Source organism: Protopterus annectens, chromosome 3.part0 (genome assembly GCF_019279795.1).
Source record: "Protopterus annectens isolate FY-2018-M chromosome 3.part0, PAN1.0, whole genome shotgun sequence".
Classification (NCBI taxonomy): Eukaryota; Metazoa; Chordata; order Ceratodontiformes; family Protopteridae; genus Protopterus; species Protopterus annectens.
Genome location: NC_056731.1, coordinates 619,986,159 through 620,004,128, shown reverse-complemented (window position 1 = coordinate 620,004,128; position 17,970 = coordinate 619,986,159). Strand labels below are relative to the sequence as shown.

At 41.7% G+C, this 17,970-nt stretch overlaps 1 protein-coding gene across 3 annotated transcripts in view; it reads right to left on the bottom strand.

Moving 5' to 3' along the window:
- BBS9 (Bardet-Biedl syndrome 9) overlaps positions 1 to 17,970 on the bottom strand; it is a 2,479,230-nt gene that overhangs the window by 1,703,339 nt on the left and 757,921 nt on the right. For all 3 annotated transcript variants that reach the window (XM_044065020.1, XM_044065022.1, XM_044065021.1), the window contains exon 10: positions 1,173 to 1,354. In XM_044065020.1, the coding sequence (XP_043920955.1) occupies positions 1,173 to 1,354 (182 nt within the window). The remainder of the gene's footprint in view (positions 1 to 1,172; positions 1,355 to 17,970) is intronic.

Sequence of the window (17,970 nt, the reverse complement as noted above, 5' to 3'; positions counted from 1 at the left end):
AGCCACTAAATGAACTTGTGTCACCTGGGCTGTAGTCAGGGCTTTATCCCTCTATGCCACTGGTCTGGCTACAAGACAATTAACCACTTGCAAGAAGGCCTTCAACTACTTGAGGTAAAAAGCAGACTGGATAAGGGCAGTCAGTATAAGCCATGTGCCACTGTAATGCAACAGACTTCGCAGAAGAAAGATCATACCATCACTTTCTTAATACCTGAGCATGGAAAGCATCACACACTCAATGGACAAATAAAGTGCATATGCATGTGTTGCCTGCCTAAAATAGTACTGCACCAAGTCTCATTAGGTAATAATAACAATAAAAATACCCATTTGTTAACCAGGTAAGCCCACTGTACACATGGTCCCTTTTCAGGAGTGACCCAAGAGCAATGCTTGGTTAAGTGACTTGCTCAAGGTCGCACAGTAGGCAAATGAAGACTGGGAGAATGAAACCTTCTACCACAGGAACTACAGCTCACAGCCTTAACCCCCTGCACCAGCTGCCAGATACTTACAAGATACTTACCTGATGTAAGCAGGGATAAATTCAGCTATTTCAGGACTATGCATTATTTAGATGTCATTTGTTTATTAATGAAGGACATGCGTACCTGAACAACAAAAATGTTGCAGCATAGATTACTTTGCTATGAATCAAATTAATAAATGCAAACCATAGCTATAAGTCAGAAACAACAAAAAGCTGACTAAATCACTAAGCTAAGAGAATTAAAAGAATACTTTACTGGTGTCAGGACCTATGACACCAGATATGGATGAGCCACAAGACAGCATGAATAGCAGGAAACAACAAAAGCAACCAATAGCTAAAAACAGTACTCAGGAAATGTAGACAAATACAGCATGTTAGAATTATCATTAGTTATGTTTAGAAACAGATTATCAGCTACAGAAAAGGAATTGTCTTGTTTCAGTAAATGCAAAGCATTCTTAAGTGAAAAGTACTGAAGTTTCATGATGCACCAATTCTTACCAGTTCTTTCCTTAAAACTAATCTTCACCATATAAAAAATATTCTTTACTATATATTTAGGATGTGGCATGCATATAGTCCACATTTCTAATTACAATGCAAATAAAGTCACTAAAATATTCACAATGAATGATTCAAAGTGCATAATCAGCAAAACAAGTGGAAAGGTTTGAACCTTGTGATTTTTCAGTTTGCTTGATGATTTTCCGCAACTTTTTCATTTCAATATCAAGCTCATCATAGTTGACTTCCCGGGAGTCCACTTTGGGAGCCTGGAAAAGCATAGGATCTGTCCCCAAGTATGAGCACTGCAAATACCCAGTATCACTTAGTGAGACTAGAACTCCTTTCAGATCCCTGTAAGAGAAATAAAAACCCTAAGCATTCTGCATAACAAGAAAAAATGTCTTACACAGCTTCATCTTAGGCTATAAAATAAAATACTAACTAGCTACATAATCACCAGCTGCACTTACTAACATTAACCTCATATAGCAAGGTAGACAGGTACTATTATGCCTCACAATATGTAACCTACATAGTACAGTTGCTAAGACAAGTTTGAGATTTAGAAAAATAGCACCATGTTGATATGAGTAGGATTACTGTATCCATATGTCAAATGCCATTCCCAGCAACACATAATGACTGTAGCCATGTTTCTATACATTTTTTTGTTTGTTTTTCCAGGCCCAATAAAGAGGGTTACGGTCAGGGGGCTGATTATAGTAGAGTTATTTTGCCTGAGAACTCTTAATTAATAAATAGAGTTCACCTACAGAAGTTCAGTATTGTTAAGATCAGTTGACCTCTGATGTTTTATAATACGTTTCTGTCTTCTGCAAGTAAGGATGCAATGAAGCAGAATCCCACTGCAGCTTGTCCCTCTATTTTTTTTCATCAGCTGACAACATGCATTTTAAAATTAGGTGTACTAATATACTATGAATGTTTAGAGCATTTTCTGCTTTCCACTTTGATGTTTTTTGAAGGTCTCATGGAGTCAGAAGATTCCAGATGGTTAAATACATTTCAAGTGAAATTTCCAAAAAAATTCCTGTCATATCACATTAACATCAGAAGTCCTCTAATGTCCAAAGCACCAAATGTTTCTTACATACACAGTACTTCAGGAGAATCTAACTTGAAAAATACACACTGTTAATAGATAAAAACAATCTGAAACAAATAATTTGTGACTCAGTACTACCTCATTCTTTTTAGTTTGTTTTCCTGTAGTTGACTTTTTGATAGGCTTACAAATGGGACTTAAGATGTTCCAAATTGTTATAGTGCGGCACTGATGCTCAAAAGTACCAACAACAAAAACTGTCATTACCATTACAGCAATAAAATATATATATATATATATATATATATATATATATACATATATATATATATATATATATATATATATATATATATACATATATATATATGTATATATAATGTGTAACACATCGTAAACATTCATAACTAGAAATACTTTATTTGCATTCAAGTATAATAAAGTAAAATGATTATATAAGAAATAAAACACTAAATATGAGTAATGATTAGTGATTTGTATGCTCAGAAATACTCAAAACAGTCTTAAGCTTGATATAACAACTTTTATGTGCAATTCATTCCTCATTTCACATCCTTTTATAATGCACTATAACAGTCAACAGCTCTGTCTGTAGCTGGTATTGACACAACAATTCTGAACACACAACCATTACTATTTTTTTGCACAATTCAGTTTGTTTTCACAAGTCCATACATTACTAATTGCAGCTCAGTGGTCTGCTGCATACAGATGACAATATTTCTCAATTACTTTTTAACAGCAGTGAAATGAAAAATTCTTACACAGTGAGTTTGTAAACAGTGTTTGTTATAAGCTGCAAAGCTGATAAGACACTATGATATGGAATAAAGTTATTATTTTAAGCCTTCAGCTATCTAAGTTACATGGTGAAGTGAGCTGCTTTACTTTATTATAACTGCTACATCATCTTGTGTGGTTCCTGAGGACATAGCGCTTTGAACCCAGTGTTACTGTTTTCAGATTCACAGCGGTGGCCATTTTTCTGGCTACTTAAAGGGCATGGTCACTGGCATTTTATTTCTCATACTGGAAATGGGGAAATAATACCAACAACAAACTCTTGTTACTGTCTCGGTATCCATCAACCCAGATACACCTCTGCTGACTGATTAGGTTACCATTTCACTTTTACAACCTCATTATATATTTTTCCCCTTAATTTAGTACATTAAATTCCCTGCAGTATACCTTATAGGTTCACTGGTGGATTACTAGGCTAATGGCACAAGAACTTTTAAGAGCTTAAACAATGATACCCAGGATATGATAATATTGTCTCTTAAGTCCCCAGATATGGGATGGCTTAGTATCAGAGTAGTGAGTCTCTGGGTGTTGGAGCCCTGAGGCATTTTACAGACTGCCTCTGTCCATAAGGGACATGGGCAGTACCCTGCGAGTGAATTTAAAGTTCTCTAGCCATTCATCCTAATTCATTTTGAAGAGAGTGAGACATGAGATTTGTTTTACAAAGACGGGAAATTTATTTCATAGATGTGGTAGCCTTTGGGATACAAATCTATTTCTTCAGCAAGTTCCATAAGAGTCAAAAATAAGGTTCAGGTCCATGGAAAATGTAACCTTTGTATAATTTTCTTGCAAATCTGTAACATTTTCATCAGAACTAAAACACAGAATGCTTTGCAGGTCAAGCATAAGTCACCTCTCAATAAACCATATGAGATGGAATAAAGGGATAGGGTCTTTAGTCGGTCTGTATAAGACACGTATCTTACGCTTTGGATTTTTTTAGTGAAAAACCCTCTGGAACTGCTCCAGTTGTTAAGTGCCTGGTTAGGAACATGGAGAAGGGAGTATTTTACTCGATTATGGGTCTGATAATGGATGAGTACAGTGACATTATGACTTCTGTTGATCTTGATGCCATGCCTTTATTTATATGTTGCGCCACACAGAAGGAGTTCCTCACTACTGTAGCTACCTGGTGGTCAAGGTGTAGGTTACTATTTATCTGTGTTCCAAGGTCCCTCACCACAGGTCTACCTTTAGGGGTGTGCTATCAATATTATAATTTGCAGGATATCAGGTATACCGAGGGTATGATTATGCACTTTTTAGCATTTAGTCTCAAACCATGGCTTTGGCACCAGTCGTTTGTCATTTTTAGGCCTGTTTGTAGAATGTCAGCATAATTTAGGAATTCACTGATTACTGCCAGCTTACAGTTGTCAGCAAACTTGGTGAGGCAGAGATACCCAACATTGGACTTCACTCAAGAAAAGTATATACTAAACAGGAGGGGTCCCTGTGAAGACTGGTATAGAAGGGTAAAGCCTGCCAGCCTAGTCAAATAGAATTTGGTACATAATTCTATTATTTATAAATACTGTGAATGTTGAACTTAAAACAATGTGGCAACATTGCCATCTGCTGTAAAGAAAGCTAAGTCAAGCAATTCTTGCTGGTCCTTTGAAATTAAAATTATAGCTGTGCCAGTGGGGAGTCTTACTGGGGACCTGGGGAGCAAGGGAGCGACCAGCTCCAGACTGACTGATCTCTGTGTGCTCTTAAGGGAAATTGCATTTTACTGTGTGTATTTGTTATCCTTTCCTCATATATGAGACGTCCTCTCTGGTGTTAGTGGTGAGGATTGAGGGTCCTTGATTGCTGGGCCAGGGCACGGGTGTCACATTGTGGTGGCAGTGGTGGGATATCCACATCACATATTAAGCAGTTGGCAAATACTAATTGACTTGTAGTGGTGTGGGTAGAGTGAATCCTCTAGCTTATGTACAGTGGTCTCTGAAGGTGTTTTGAACTCTAAATCAGCCACGCAGTGAATACTAGTTCAGGTCACAATCGTTTTATTTCTTTTGTTAGCTTAGTTGATCAGGGTGAGCAGGCAGCATGTCAGTCAAGGAGTATGGAAAACTGACAAGGAGCCAGCTGGTGGAGATGTACCAGGCTAGGGGACTGGTGCTGGAAACCTGACTAAGGCAGACCTGATTGCAGCCTTGGTTACAGCTGCATCAGAAAACAGCATCCAGGAGGACAATCAGACTGGCAGTGGAAATACAATATCTTCAGTGAATGGACAGGTCAACCTTTCTGCAAAGGACAATGACACTGGCAGTGGAGATACAATATCCTTGGAGAATGGACACCTCAACCTTTCTGCGGAGGACTTAAAATCCAGCTGGAGCTAGAGAGACTTGAGTTGGAGGCCAGGCGTTTGGAGATAGAAGCCAAAGAAAAGGAGCATCAGAGGAGGCATGAGAGGGAAATGCTGACTCTTCGCCAGAGTCATGGAGGAAATGGGGAAGGGAGTAACTAGACTCCAGAAGCACAACAGGTCAGTAAATGTCTTCCGCAATTTAAAGAGGGGGATATTTTTTTATAGTTTCATTCATATACAAACAGTATAGTGTACAGTTCCTGACCCCCTTACTCCATGGTAAGGCTGTAAATGCATTGGCTAAAATGCCTGACTCTGTCTGTTTTAATTATACTGCTGTAAAAAATTTATTTTAGAATGTTTTAAGCTAACACCTGAAATTTATAGGAAAAGGTTTTGTGAGCATAAACGCAAAGCAGATGAAAGTGTTTGTGAATATGTTGCTGAACTGAGCACTTATTTTCATAGCTGGGTGAGTGGATGTCAGGTCACCACTTTTGAAGGGCTGGCAGACCTTTTGGTGAGGGAACAAGCCCTTAGCACTTTGCCTGAGGGCATGAGGATCTGGTTAGCTGATAAACAATGTGCTACTTCAGATGAACTGGGGAAGAAGGGAGACCTATACCTAGCAAGTGGGGCAGCCCTGTACAGGAAGGGGACCCCAGTACTGCTCATGGGTCTAAAAAAACCCATGGTGGGCAGCACAGACTGCCCCAACAGAATCGGCCAGTAGCAGGGGAAGCCACTAGTCCAGGTACATGTCCAGGAGCAAGGGTTAAATATGTTGAATGCAACCAGTGGGGCCATGTGGCATACAGGTGTCCACGGAGACAAGGTGGGGAACAAAAAGTGAGAGAGCCAGTAAGTGGGAAAGACAAAATGCCAATAGTAGGTTGTCTTGAAAAAACAGGAGTAATAAACTACCATCCTGCAGATGTCCTGAGAGGGAAGAATTTGGATGAGGCAGTACCATGTACTTATGCAGTTACATGCAGTGAGGCTAGGAGACAAGCATGTGGGTCTTGTAGCCTGGGGGAGACCCAAACAGACTGCATACTTGCAGCTAGGAGTGGTGAGGTGGTTACTTCAGGGAGTGAGCTACGCTGTAGCAGTGAGACTGAAGGTGAGCCACAGCTGCTTGTGGGGACTGATGTTCCCCTGGACAGGGTGACTGCAAAAGTAAAGGTGAGTAGTAGTACATAGGCTAAAAGTGAGGCACCACTGTCAGAGGATGTCATACTTCCTGTGGAAGGGGAGCTGGGAAGGGTTACAAGGACAGAGTTGAGACAGGCTCAGCTCTCAGACCCTACACTGCAAGGCCTGAGGCAGGTAGCTAAGGAGGAACCTGATTCTCATGGGAAGGGGGAATCTGTATACTGAGACAAAGGGTTACTACACAGGAGTGGACCCCTGAGGGAGGACTAGAAGGTGAGAGAGTACAGTAGTTGGTAGTGCCTAAAGCTTACCATCTGGCTTCTAGCCAAAGCCCATGACATTCCCTTTGCAGGTCATATGGGCATAAAATGTACAAAGAGGCATATTATGCAGAACTTCTATTGGCCTGGAATTTCCAGAGATGTAACAGGGTAATGCAGGACCTGTGAGCAGTGCCAAAAGGTATGCAAGGCAGGAGACAATGTGAGAGCTCCTTTGATGCCTTTGTCTGTGATTGAGGAGCCATTTTAGAGGGTTGCTATGGATATTGTGGGTCCTCTGAGTACCCCAAGTTCCACAGGGAAAAGTATCTCCTAGTGGTAGTGGATTATGCTACATGATACCCTGAGGAGGTGGCTTTATCCTCCACTGAAGCAGAGAAGGTGGCAAATGCTTTGTTAGAGATTTTTAGCTGGGTGGGTTTCCCAAAAGAAATACTGACTGACCGAGGTGCCAGTTTCATGTCAGACCTGCTGGCTTGTCTGTGGAATTCCTGTAGGGGGAAGCACATGAAGACTACCCACTACCATCCCCAGATTAATAGTCTTGCTGAGAGATTAAAGTCTACAATCAAGTCCATGCTACGGGCATTTGCAGATCAGTTTAAGAAGGAGTGGGACAAATATTTGCCCCATCTGTTATTTGCTTATAGACAGGTTCCCCAAGAATCCACAGGTTTTTCACCCTTTGACTTGCTGTATGGGCATAGGGTGAGGGAACCTCTAGATTTAATTTGAGATGACTGGGAAGGTACGAGTCTCACAAGGAGTCTGTTGTGGCATACATCCTAAACCTCAGGACAAGCCTCAGGGAGGGTATGATTATGCACTTTTTAGCATTTAGTCTCAAACCATGGCTTTGGCACCAGTCGTTTGTCATTTTTAGGCCTGTTTGTAGAATGTCAGCATAATTTAGGAATTCACTGATTACTGCCAGCTTACAGTTGTCAGCAAACTTGGTGAGGCAGAGATACCCAACATTGGACTTCACTCAAGAAAAGTATATACTAAACAGGAGGGGTCCCTGTGAAGACTGGTATAGAAGGGTAAAGCCTGCCAGCCTAGTCAAATAGAATTTGGTACATAATTCTATTATTTATAAATACTGTGAATGTTGAACTTAAAACAATGTGGCAACATTGCCATCTGCTGTAAAGAAAGCTAAGTCAAGCAATTCTTGCTGGTCCTTTGAAATTAAAATTATAGCTGTGCCAGTGGGGAGTCTTACTGGGGACCTGGGGAGCAAGGGAGCGACCAGCTCCAGACTGACTGATCTCTGTGTGCTCTTAAGGGAAATTGCATTTTACTGTGTGTATTTGTTATCCTTTCCTCATATATGAGACATCCTCTCTGGTGTTAGTGGTGAGGATTGAGGGTCCTTGATTGCTGGGCCAGGGCACGGGTGTCACATTGTGGTGGCAGTGGTGGGATATCCACATCACATATTAAGCAGTTGGCAAATACTAATTGACTTGTAGTGGTGTGGGTAGAGTGAATCCTCTAGCTTATGTACAGTGGTCTCTGAAGGTGTTTTGAACTCTAAATCAGCCACGCAGTGAATACTAGTTCAGGTCACAATCGTTTTATTTCTTTTGTTAGCTTAGTTGATCAGGGTGAGCAGGCAGCATGTCAGTCAAGGAGTATGGAAAACTGACAAGGAGCCAGCTGGTGGAGATGTACCAGGCTAGGGGACTGGTGCTGGAAACCTGACTAAGGCAGACCTGATTGCAGCCTTGGTTACAGCTGCATCAGAAAACAGCATCCAGGAGGACAATCAGACTGGCAGTGGAAATACAATATCTTCAGTGAATGGACAGGTCAACCTTTCTGCAAAGGACAATGACACTGGCAGTGGAGATACAATATCCTTGGAGAATGGACACCTCAACCTTTCTGCGGAGGACTTAAAATCCAGCTGGAGCTAGAGAGACTTGAGTTGGAGGCCAGGCGGTTGGAGGTAGAAGCCAAAGAAAAGGAGCATCAGAGGAGGCATGAGAGGGAAATGCTGACTCTTCGCCAGAGTCATGGAGGAAATGGGGAAGGGAGTAACTAGACTCCAGAAGCACAACAGGTCAGTAAATGTCTTCCGCAATTTAAAGAGGGGGATATTTTTTTATAGTTTCATTCATATACAAACAGTATAGTGTACAGTTCCTGACCCCCTTACTCCATGGTAAGGCTGTAAATGCATTGGCTAAAATGCCTGACTCTGTCTGTTTTAATTATACTGCTGTAAAAAATTTATTTTAGAATGTTTTAAGCTAACACCTGAAATTTATAGGAAAAGGTTTTGTGAGCATAAACGCAAAGCAGATGAAAGTGTTTGTGAATATGTTGCTGAACTGAGCACTTATTTTCATAGCTGGGTGAGTGGATGTCAGGTCACCACTTTTGAAGGGCTGGCAGACCTTTTGGTGAGGGAACAAGCCCTTAGCACTTTGCCTGAGGGCATGAGGATCTGGTTAGCTGATAAACAATGTGCTACTTCAGATGAACTGGGGAAGAAGGGAGACCTATACCTAGCAAGCGGGGCAGCCCTGTACAGGAAGGGGACCCCAGTACTGCTCATGGGTCTAAAAAAACCCATGGTGGGCAGCACAGACTGCCCCAACAGAATCGGCCAGTAGCAGGGGAAGCCACTAGTCCAGGTACATGTCCAGGAGCAAGGGTTAAATATGTTGAATGCAACCAGTGGGGCCATGTGGCATACAGGTGTCCACGGAGACAAGGTGGGGAACAAAAAGTGAGAGAGCCAGTAAGTGGGAAAGACAAAATGCCAATAGTAGGTTGTCTTGAAAAAACAGGAGTAATAAACTACCATCCTGCAGATGTCCTGAGAGGGAAGAATTTGGATGAGGCAGTACCATGTACTTATGCAGTTACATGCAGTGAGGCTAGGAGACAAGCATGTGGGTCTTGTAGCCTGGGGGAGACCCAAACAGACTGCATACTTGCAGCTAGGAGTGGTGAGGTGGTTACTTCAGGGAGTGAGCTACGCTGTAGCAGTGAGACTGAAGGTGAGCCACAGCTGCTTGTGGGGACTGATGTTCCCCTGGACAGGGTGACTGCAAAAGTAAAGGTGAGTAGTAGTACATAGGCTAAAAGTGAGGCACCACTGTCAGAGGATGTCATACTTCCTGTGGAAGGGGAGCTGGGAAGGGTTACAAGGACAGAGTTGAGACAGGCTCAGCTCTCAGACCCTACACTGCAAGGCCTGAGGCAGGTAGCTAAGGAGGAACCTGATTCTCATGGGAAGGGGGAATCTGTATACTGAGACAAAGGGTTACTACACAGGGAGTGGACCCCTGAGGGAGGACTAGAAGGTGAGAGAGTACAGTAGTTGGTAGTGCCTAAAGCTTACCATCTGGCGCTTCTAGCCAAAGCCCATGACATTCCCTTTGCAGGTCATATGGGCATAAAATGTACAAAGAGGCATATTATGCAGAACTTCTATTGGCCTGGAATTTCCAGAGATGTAACAGGGTAATGCAGGACCTGTGAGCAGTGCCAAAAGGTATGCAAGGCAGGAGACAATGTGAGCGCTCCTTTGATGCCTTTGTCTGTGATTGAGGAGCCATTTTAGAGGGTTGCTATGGATATTGTGGGTCCTCTGAGTACCCCAAGTTCCACAGGGAAAAGTATCTCCTAGTGGTAGTGGATTATGCTACATGATACCCTGAGGAGGTGGCTTTATCCTCCACTGAAGCAGAGAAGGTGGCAAATGCTTTGTTAGAGATTTTTAGCTGGGTGGGTTTCCCAAAAGAAATACTGACTGACTGAGGTGCCAGTTTCATGTCAGACCTGCTGGCTTGTCTGTGGAATTCCTGTGGGGGGAAGCACATGAAGACTACCCACTACCATCCCCAGATTAATAGTCTTGCTGAGAGATTAAAGTCTACAATCAAGTCCATGCTACGGGCATTTGCAGATCAGTTTAAGAAGGAGTGGGACAAATATTTGCCCCATCTGTTATTTGCTTATAGACAGGTTCCCCAAGAATCCACAGGTTTTTCACCCTTTGACTTGCTGTATGGGCATAGGGTGAGGGAACCTCTAGATTTAATTTGAGATGACTGGGAAGGTACGAGTCTCACAAGGAGTCTGTTGTGGCATACATCCTAAACCTCAGGACAAGCCTCAGGGAACTCATGGGCTTGGCCTAGGAGAACCTGGCAGAAGCCCAACAACAGAAAAAGGTGTGGTATGACAGGAATGATCGAGCTAGAGACTATGCTATAGGGCAGCAGGTAATGGTTCTCATTCCTGTCAGACACAACAAACTGCAAGCAGCTTGGGAGCGTCCCTACAAGGTAGTAAGAAAGGTAAGTGATGTTAACTACATGGTGGAACTGCTAGACAGATGGCAGGGGCACAAATTGTACCAAGTTAACATGATGAAACCTTACCAGGATAGGGAGGCCCTTGTGCTGTGCATTTGCAGTGGACTGCAGGAGGAGTCTGAGGGAGATCTGGTGACTCATCTCCTCAGTGAGGCTCAGGCTGACACCTCAGTGGAAGGGGTAGCAATATCCCAGCAGCTATCTCCTACCTAGGCTTGAGAAATCCAAGCAGTGTTGCAGGAATTTGGGGACGTGTTCACTGGAAAAGTGGGGTGCACCCACCTGGTGCAGCACCAGGTGGATACCGGACCCCAAAGGCCTATTAGGCAAGCCTCTTATAGGGTACCTGAGAGAGTCAAACAGACTCTGAGAGGAGGTACAGGAGATGTGGGAACTAGGGGTGATTCAAGGGTCCAACAGTCCCTGTGCCTCCCCAGTGGTGCTGGTGCCAAAGAAGGATGGCAGCACTAGGCTCTGTGTGGATTACAGGAACTTAAATAGTCACACAGAGACAGATGTTTACCCTATGCCTAGGACAGATGAGGCCCTAGAGCAGCTGGGTGGGGCTAAGTATCTTACAACCACTGACCTTACCAAGGGTTACTGGCAGGTGCCCATGACTCCCAGTGCTAGAGAGAAGTCAGCCTTTGTGACTCCTTTTGGCTTGTACAAGTGCACAAAGATGCTCTTTGGGATGAAGAATGCCACAGCAACTTTCCAGAGGCTGGTAGATAATATCCTAGCAGGAGCAGGATGGTTTACCCTTGCTTACCTAGATGATATTGCCATCTACAGCCATTCCTGGCCAGAGCACCATCAGCATGTCAGGGAGGTGCTAGGCAGACTACAGAGGGCAGGGTTGAACATTAAGCTGAGCAAATGTCAGGTGGGTATGGCAGAGGTCTCCTACCTAAGACATAGAGTGGGGAGTGGTAAGATAAGGCCAGAACCTGCCAAAGAGGAAGCCATTCAGGCATGGCCTGCACCTGTTACTAAAAAGCAAGTGAGGGTATTTTTAGGGACAGCAGGGTACTACATAAAGTTTGTCCCTAGTTATAGTACCATAGCTGCTCCCCTCACAGACCTGACAAGGAAGAACAGGCCAGATAAGGTAGTGTGGACCCCAGCATGTGAACAGGCATTCCAAAAGCTTAAAGAAGCTTTGGGAGGGCCCCCTGTGTTAGCCAGTCCAGATTACAGAAAATAATTTGTTGTGCAAGTGGATGCTTCGAACCATGGGGTGGGGGATGTACTTAGCCAGATTTCTTCAGAGGGGGAAGAGCACCCAGTGGTTTATCTTAGTCATAGGCTCCAACCCAGGAAGGAATGCTATGCAGCTGTAGAAAAGGAATGTCTAGCCATAGTGTGGGCACTGCAAAAACTTCAGCCTTATCTGTATGGAAGAAAATTCACTGCTATGACAGATTAGAAACTCTAACATGGCTAAACAGAGCCAGTCAGCAAAATGCCAAGTTGCTAAGAGGGAGCCTGGGGTTGCAAGCATATGATATGTCAGTGCAGCACCGCAGTGGGATTAGCAATGCCAATGCAGATGAGCTCTCAAGACAGGGAATGGGTTGAGGTACACTCAGATAGACCTAACCCTTTCAAGCAGCGTTTATCAAGGGTCACTTGAAAAACTAGCTTGAGTTTTCCAGGGGGGGAGAGATGTGAAGACTGGTAGAGAAGGGTGAAGGCTGCCAGCTTAGTCAAATAGAATTTGGTACATACTTCTATTATTTGTAAATGCTGTGAATGTTGAACTTAAAACAATGTGGCAACATTGCCATCTGCTGCAAAGAAAGCTAAGTCAAGCAATTCTTGTTGGTCCTTTGAAATTAAAATGATTTCATCACTGCCATTGATGTTTTACAAGTCGGCTCCAGTCCAGCTGGATGGGGGCTTCCTGCCTATTGTTTTAAGGCTAAAGTTAATGACCAGAATTTACATGTGGAATGTCCTTTATTGCGCAACATGTAAAAGAATGTAAATGCAGTTAATGTGTAGCCTAGGAACTCCAGGAAGGGTGAAAAGGAGATGTAATGTTTATCACAACTGGCGTTTCAATTTAAACAGTGAGAACCAGAGATTGTTGAGCATTTTTGCCTTGATATCCAACTTACAGCACTGCCTGTTGTCTTAAGTAAGTTATCTTAGAAGAGTGTTTTCTTGTAGAAATAGCTAGGGGTATAAAGATTAGACTAAGTGTTTTTCTGTTATGTCAGAACTGTACTAGTGAATTATTTTAAGTTTCTGTGTGATCTCTGAACTCTGGAATAGCACTGTGGTGTAGTACTATTGTCTTGTGTTTTTAGTATTTATTATTAAATATTTGTAAACCCTTTTCAACTGTGGCTGGTTTATGTAGAGATAAATTAAGCTCTGGAGTACACTGTATGCTTATAAGTGATCCCTGGACTAAGCCCTTCCAATAAGCCTTGATTGCTTAAGTTACACTACTATTGGATATTAATATTGCACAGTAATAATTGGACACCCTTTTAAGGGCCTTTGGTAGCTGATAATTATTAGCTGGTGGGGGTAGTAATTACTACCGTACAGTCTGTGTATTGGGGCACAGATGGAGAATCTGTATCGGCCTTTCCCAGGAGTGTCTGTGAAGTTGTATAAATACTTATCTCAAAGTGTGTGTGTGTGTGTGTGTGTGTGTGTGTGTGTGTGTGTGTGTGTGTGTGTGTGTGTGTGTGTGTGTGTGTGTGTGTGTGTGTGTGTCTGTGTGTGTCAGCTACTTGGCCAGGAACATGAAGAACTGGTTGGGCACAGAGGGTACTGAGGCTTAGCTTGCTAGCTAGGCTGAGATCTGGACCCTATAGCTGTGCCAGTGGGGAGTCTTATTGGGGACCTGGGGAGCAAGGGAGCGACCAGCCCCAGACTGACTGTGATCTCTGTGTGCTCTTAAGGCAAATTGCACTTTACTGTGCGTATTTGTTATCCTTTCCTCATATATGAGACATCCTCTCTGGTGTTAGTGGTGAGGATTGAAGCTCCTTGACTGCTCGGCCAGGGCACGGGATTCACAGTTCCCAACACTCAGCCCTATGGGATACCGCTATTAACAGGTCTCTTAGCTGAGATGAATTCACCTATCTAGACATGTGTCCTGTCAGTGAGCCAGTTTGGTATCCATCTGATGATGTAGGAGCTTATGCCTAACTCAATAAGTTTATTATGATCACAGAGTGGGGTATTGTGTCAAAAGCTTTGGCTATGTCTAGATAAGAGGTATGTACAGTTTTACCCTCATTCATTGCTCTGGTGACTTTCTTGAAGAAAGCCACCAGATTGAGCATGCAAGCCCTCCCTTAGACAAAGCCAAATTGGTTCTGGTCCAGTGTTTGGAGAGTTCCTATGTCATCATTGATCAGGTCCATGATAATTCTCTCCATGGCCTTGCAGATAAGAATGGTCAAGCTTATGGGTCTGTAGTTCCCTGGGTCAGTTGATGAGCTACCCTTGTGCAGAGGGACAACTGTTGTAGTCCTCCACTCCTCTTGGACAAAGCTCATCCGAGGATGTGGTTAAAGAGGGTTTCTAGTGGCCCTGACAGATTCTGTTTTAAGCTATTCAAGAAACATTCTTGAATGTTGCCAGGACCCAAAGAGGCTGTCTTTTTGGCTTTAGCAACTGCAGTAAAGACCTGTTCCCTCATAATGACCAGTAGGGGAATGGATGCGGGTATTTCTTTGGATGTCGTAGTAAGTGATGTGGGGGAGAGCTTGAATTTAACTTGTCGGCCTTCAGGTTTGCTATAGTTTCTGGCTAGGTGTAAGTGTTGCTGTTCATGATTAACTCGGCACATTGCTGAGCATTTCCCCTAAGCTTATGAAGATAATTAAAAAAAGCCTTATGCTTATCTTTCACCTGGGAGGCTATCTTTGCCTCATAGTTTGCTTTAGGAGATTTGACTATCTTCTAATTTGATTGTTTATAAACAGGTGAGTGTCTTTTTGCACTGTTTTGTATGTTTCTTTTTGGCTTTGGAGAGTTTTTTTTTTCCTTTTGCCGAATAGCCTATTTATGCTAGGGATCTACCAGGTTGGTTCATTTTTGCCAGTAATTAGAGGTTTGACTCAGACAGGTAATGCCTTCTCTGTGCAGCTATGAATGTGATTGTATAGTGCTTTTGTGTACAGCTCAGAAGAGACCTCAGTATTGTCTGGGTTCAGAGGGTCTTAGAAGTTTAATAAGTTGTCACTTAGTTGAGGTAACTGGCCTTAGCAAAGTTCTTAACAAGTTTAGAGTTTGATGGGGGTTGTTGGACAGTTTTAATACTAAAGAGTATCTGGGATCAGATCGTACAAGGGAGAAGTTAATGCATGGGAGGTAGCAGCATCCTCTATGTTCTTGAGTACTAGATCTAGGATATTTTTACCTCTAGTTGGGGAGCTAACTAGTTGCTCCAGGGTGTTTGTGTTGATGAAGTCCTAAAATCTCTCAGCAAGTGAATTATGGGTTGTATAAGTCTCCCAGCTTATGGAGGGGTAGCTGAAGTCACCCATTCATACAGTGTTAGGCTGACTGTTAAAAGATTTCAGAAGGTTTTTGTAGGAGGTGTGGTTTTCTAGACACATATTAGGGGATCTGTGACTTGCAAGGATATGATAGGGGATCACACCTATGGTTAGTTGGGCATGGAGCAGCTCAAGTAAGTCATGTTATTGGATCAGTCTAGCAGTGTACTTGTCCTTTATGAACACTGAAACACTTCCTCCCTTTGTTTTATCATGAGCCGAGAAAGATCGAAATATATGAAGGACATTGAAGCCTTTGATAGCCGGGATGTTTTCTATCATTCTGAACCATGTTTCTGTGACTGCACATATGACTCTATTCTCCAGGGTGAGAAGGGCCTGCAGGGAGTGCATTATTTTATTTAAACTCCTAGAACTGAGATAGTTGGTAGTCAAGAGTGATTTTTGTTATACTGTAGGGTTTTACAAGTTTGCAAGGCCTAAAAAGGCACTACGGAGAGAGATAATGTTAAAAAAAAAAGAAGAAGAAAGTAAACTGGCACCATGGCACTTGATATAATAAAAACAAGACAGTTTTATAGAAGCTTGCTATTTCAAGACTTTCACCAATACTGGCTTCCTCAGGTAAATAGTTCCATTAAAACAGATGATTTAAATAACAAGTAAAACGTCCTGTGAATTCAACATTAAAGAAATAGTACATTGATAAAAATAAAATACAGTCACTCAGCTATACTTAAAGATCTAAATAAAAGAGCATATAAATACATAAATATACATTTATCTAACTTTATTACATTTATCCTTTAGAACTGGTTTTATAGTTAAATTATTGTTTAAACCAGGTGGATAATGTGCTTAAAAATGTATACTCCGGTTATTTTCTATTACTTCTGTATGGCTTCAAAGATCTCCATCTCTCAAGTTTTCTTGTATATTTTGTAAGATATAGAAACAAAATTCATGGAATGAATATGTTTGTTTTATGTGCCTATACAGTCCATTGGTATGTCATTTTCATTACTATTTTTTTATTTGTTTACTGGGAAAGTCTGACTTGGAACCAAGCTAAATTTCAGCGGAGGCCCGGGGAGAAATGCTGCAGATGCATGTCTTTGAATTGTGGGAGAAAACTGGAGCACCCAGAGGAAACCCACACAAACACAGGGAGGACATGCAGACTCCACACAGAATGCACCCCAGCCAAGAATCAAACTGAAGAACCTCTTGCTGTGAGGCAACAATACTACCACTGAACCACTGCATCGTCCAGTATCTGACTGGCTTTTTATATCTGACAGATGTTCGCCTATTCTCTCTTTAAATTTTCTATTTGTTTTACCTATATAAGAAGCAGTACAAACAAAGCACTTTGCCATTTGCAATGTAAATAATATTTTTGGTGTTACAAGTCCCATGGCATCTGGGATGAAATGGTTTAGGGCTAACCAGATGTTTAAAAAATGTTTCAGTTGAAATATATTTACATAACTGACCGTTATTACATTTTTGAGTATCACATTTTAATATCAGTACTGCATCAATATATTTCTCTTGTTTTTTGTAACATAGAACATTTTTTAAGGTATTGTATTTTTTATACCAAATGTTAATTTAACATCTATGTCCTTAAAGGTAGTGATATACTGTAACATAAACCAATATTTTTTTAATTATAAATTGTATTTTGATGTGTATGTGTATAATCATACAGTAGAACACATCTAAATAAAGATTTATTTGATTGTTCTTATTGTCTTTATTACTTACAAGTGTAGTTTGATTATCAGAATAAAGACAGTTACATACTATGGTGGGAGCATCCATGGGAGCTGACTAGAGGAAAATCTAGGAGATGGTAAAACAAGAAGCCAATCCAAAGATTAGAGGGTAGTCCCTTATTTGAATATTCCTAAAAGACCCATGAGAGTTTATCCGTTCAACAGCTTCTGGAACCTCATTCTTAGTTAAAAAGTTTTATTTTCATTCATTTTTAATTTCTAACATACAAAACATGACAAAACACTATGAGCTACAACTACAGAACTATATTTAAGAAAACAATTTCACCTGAGCTTTGTCAGGTCCATCTAACAGAGTGGTTCGCACTTTTATCACTGAAAATTCCTGCTTTTACAAGGCTAGCACCAGACTTTAGTAGTCTGCTTTGTAACACTTGTAAAATGTGTCTGCATCAGTGAGGGTTCAAATTCCTTGGAGCCAAGTATGAAAACTTTATTATAAAACTTTTTCCAGTCTATCACATGTAAGATGTGCTTACTTTTACAGGGCTCATTACCTCCTGACATACAATATGAAAGGCCAATATTCTCTTGCATAACAAAAAAGGTTTACAGTGCCTGCTTATAACAGCCTCATGTACATAATTAATGTGACCAGTTCCCATTCTTCTTCTTTCTCTTAATGAAAACAGACCGTTTTATATGCAGGGGAGTTACCTAATTTAAGTTGCACTAG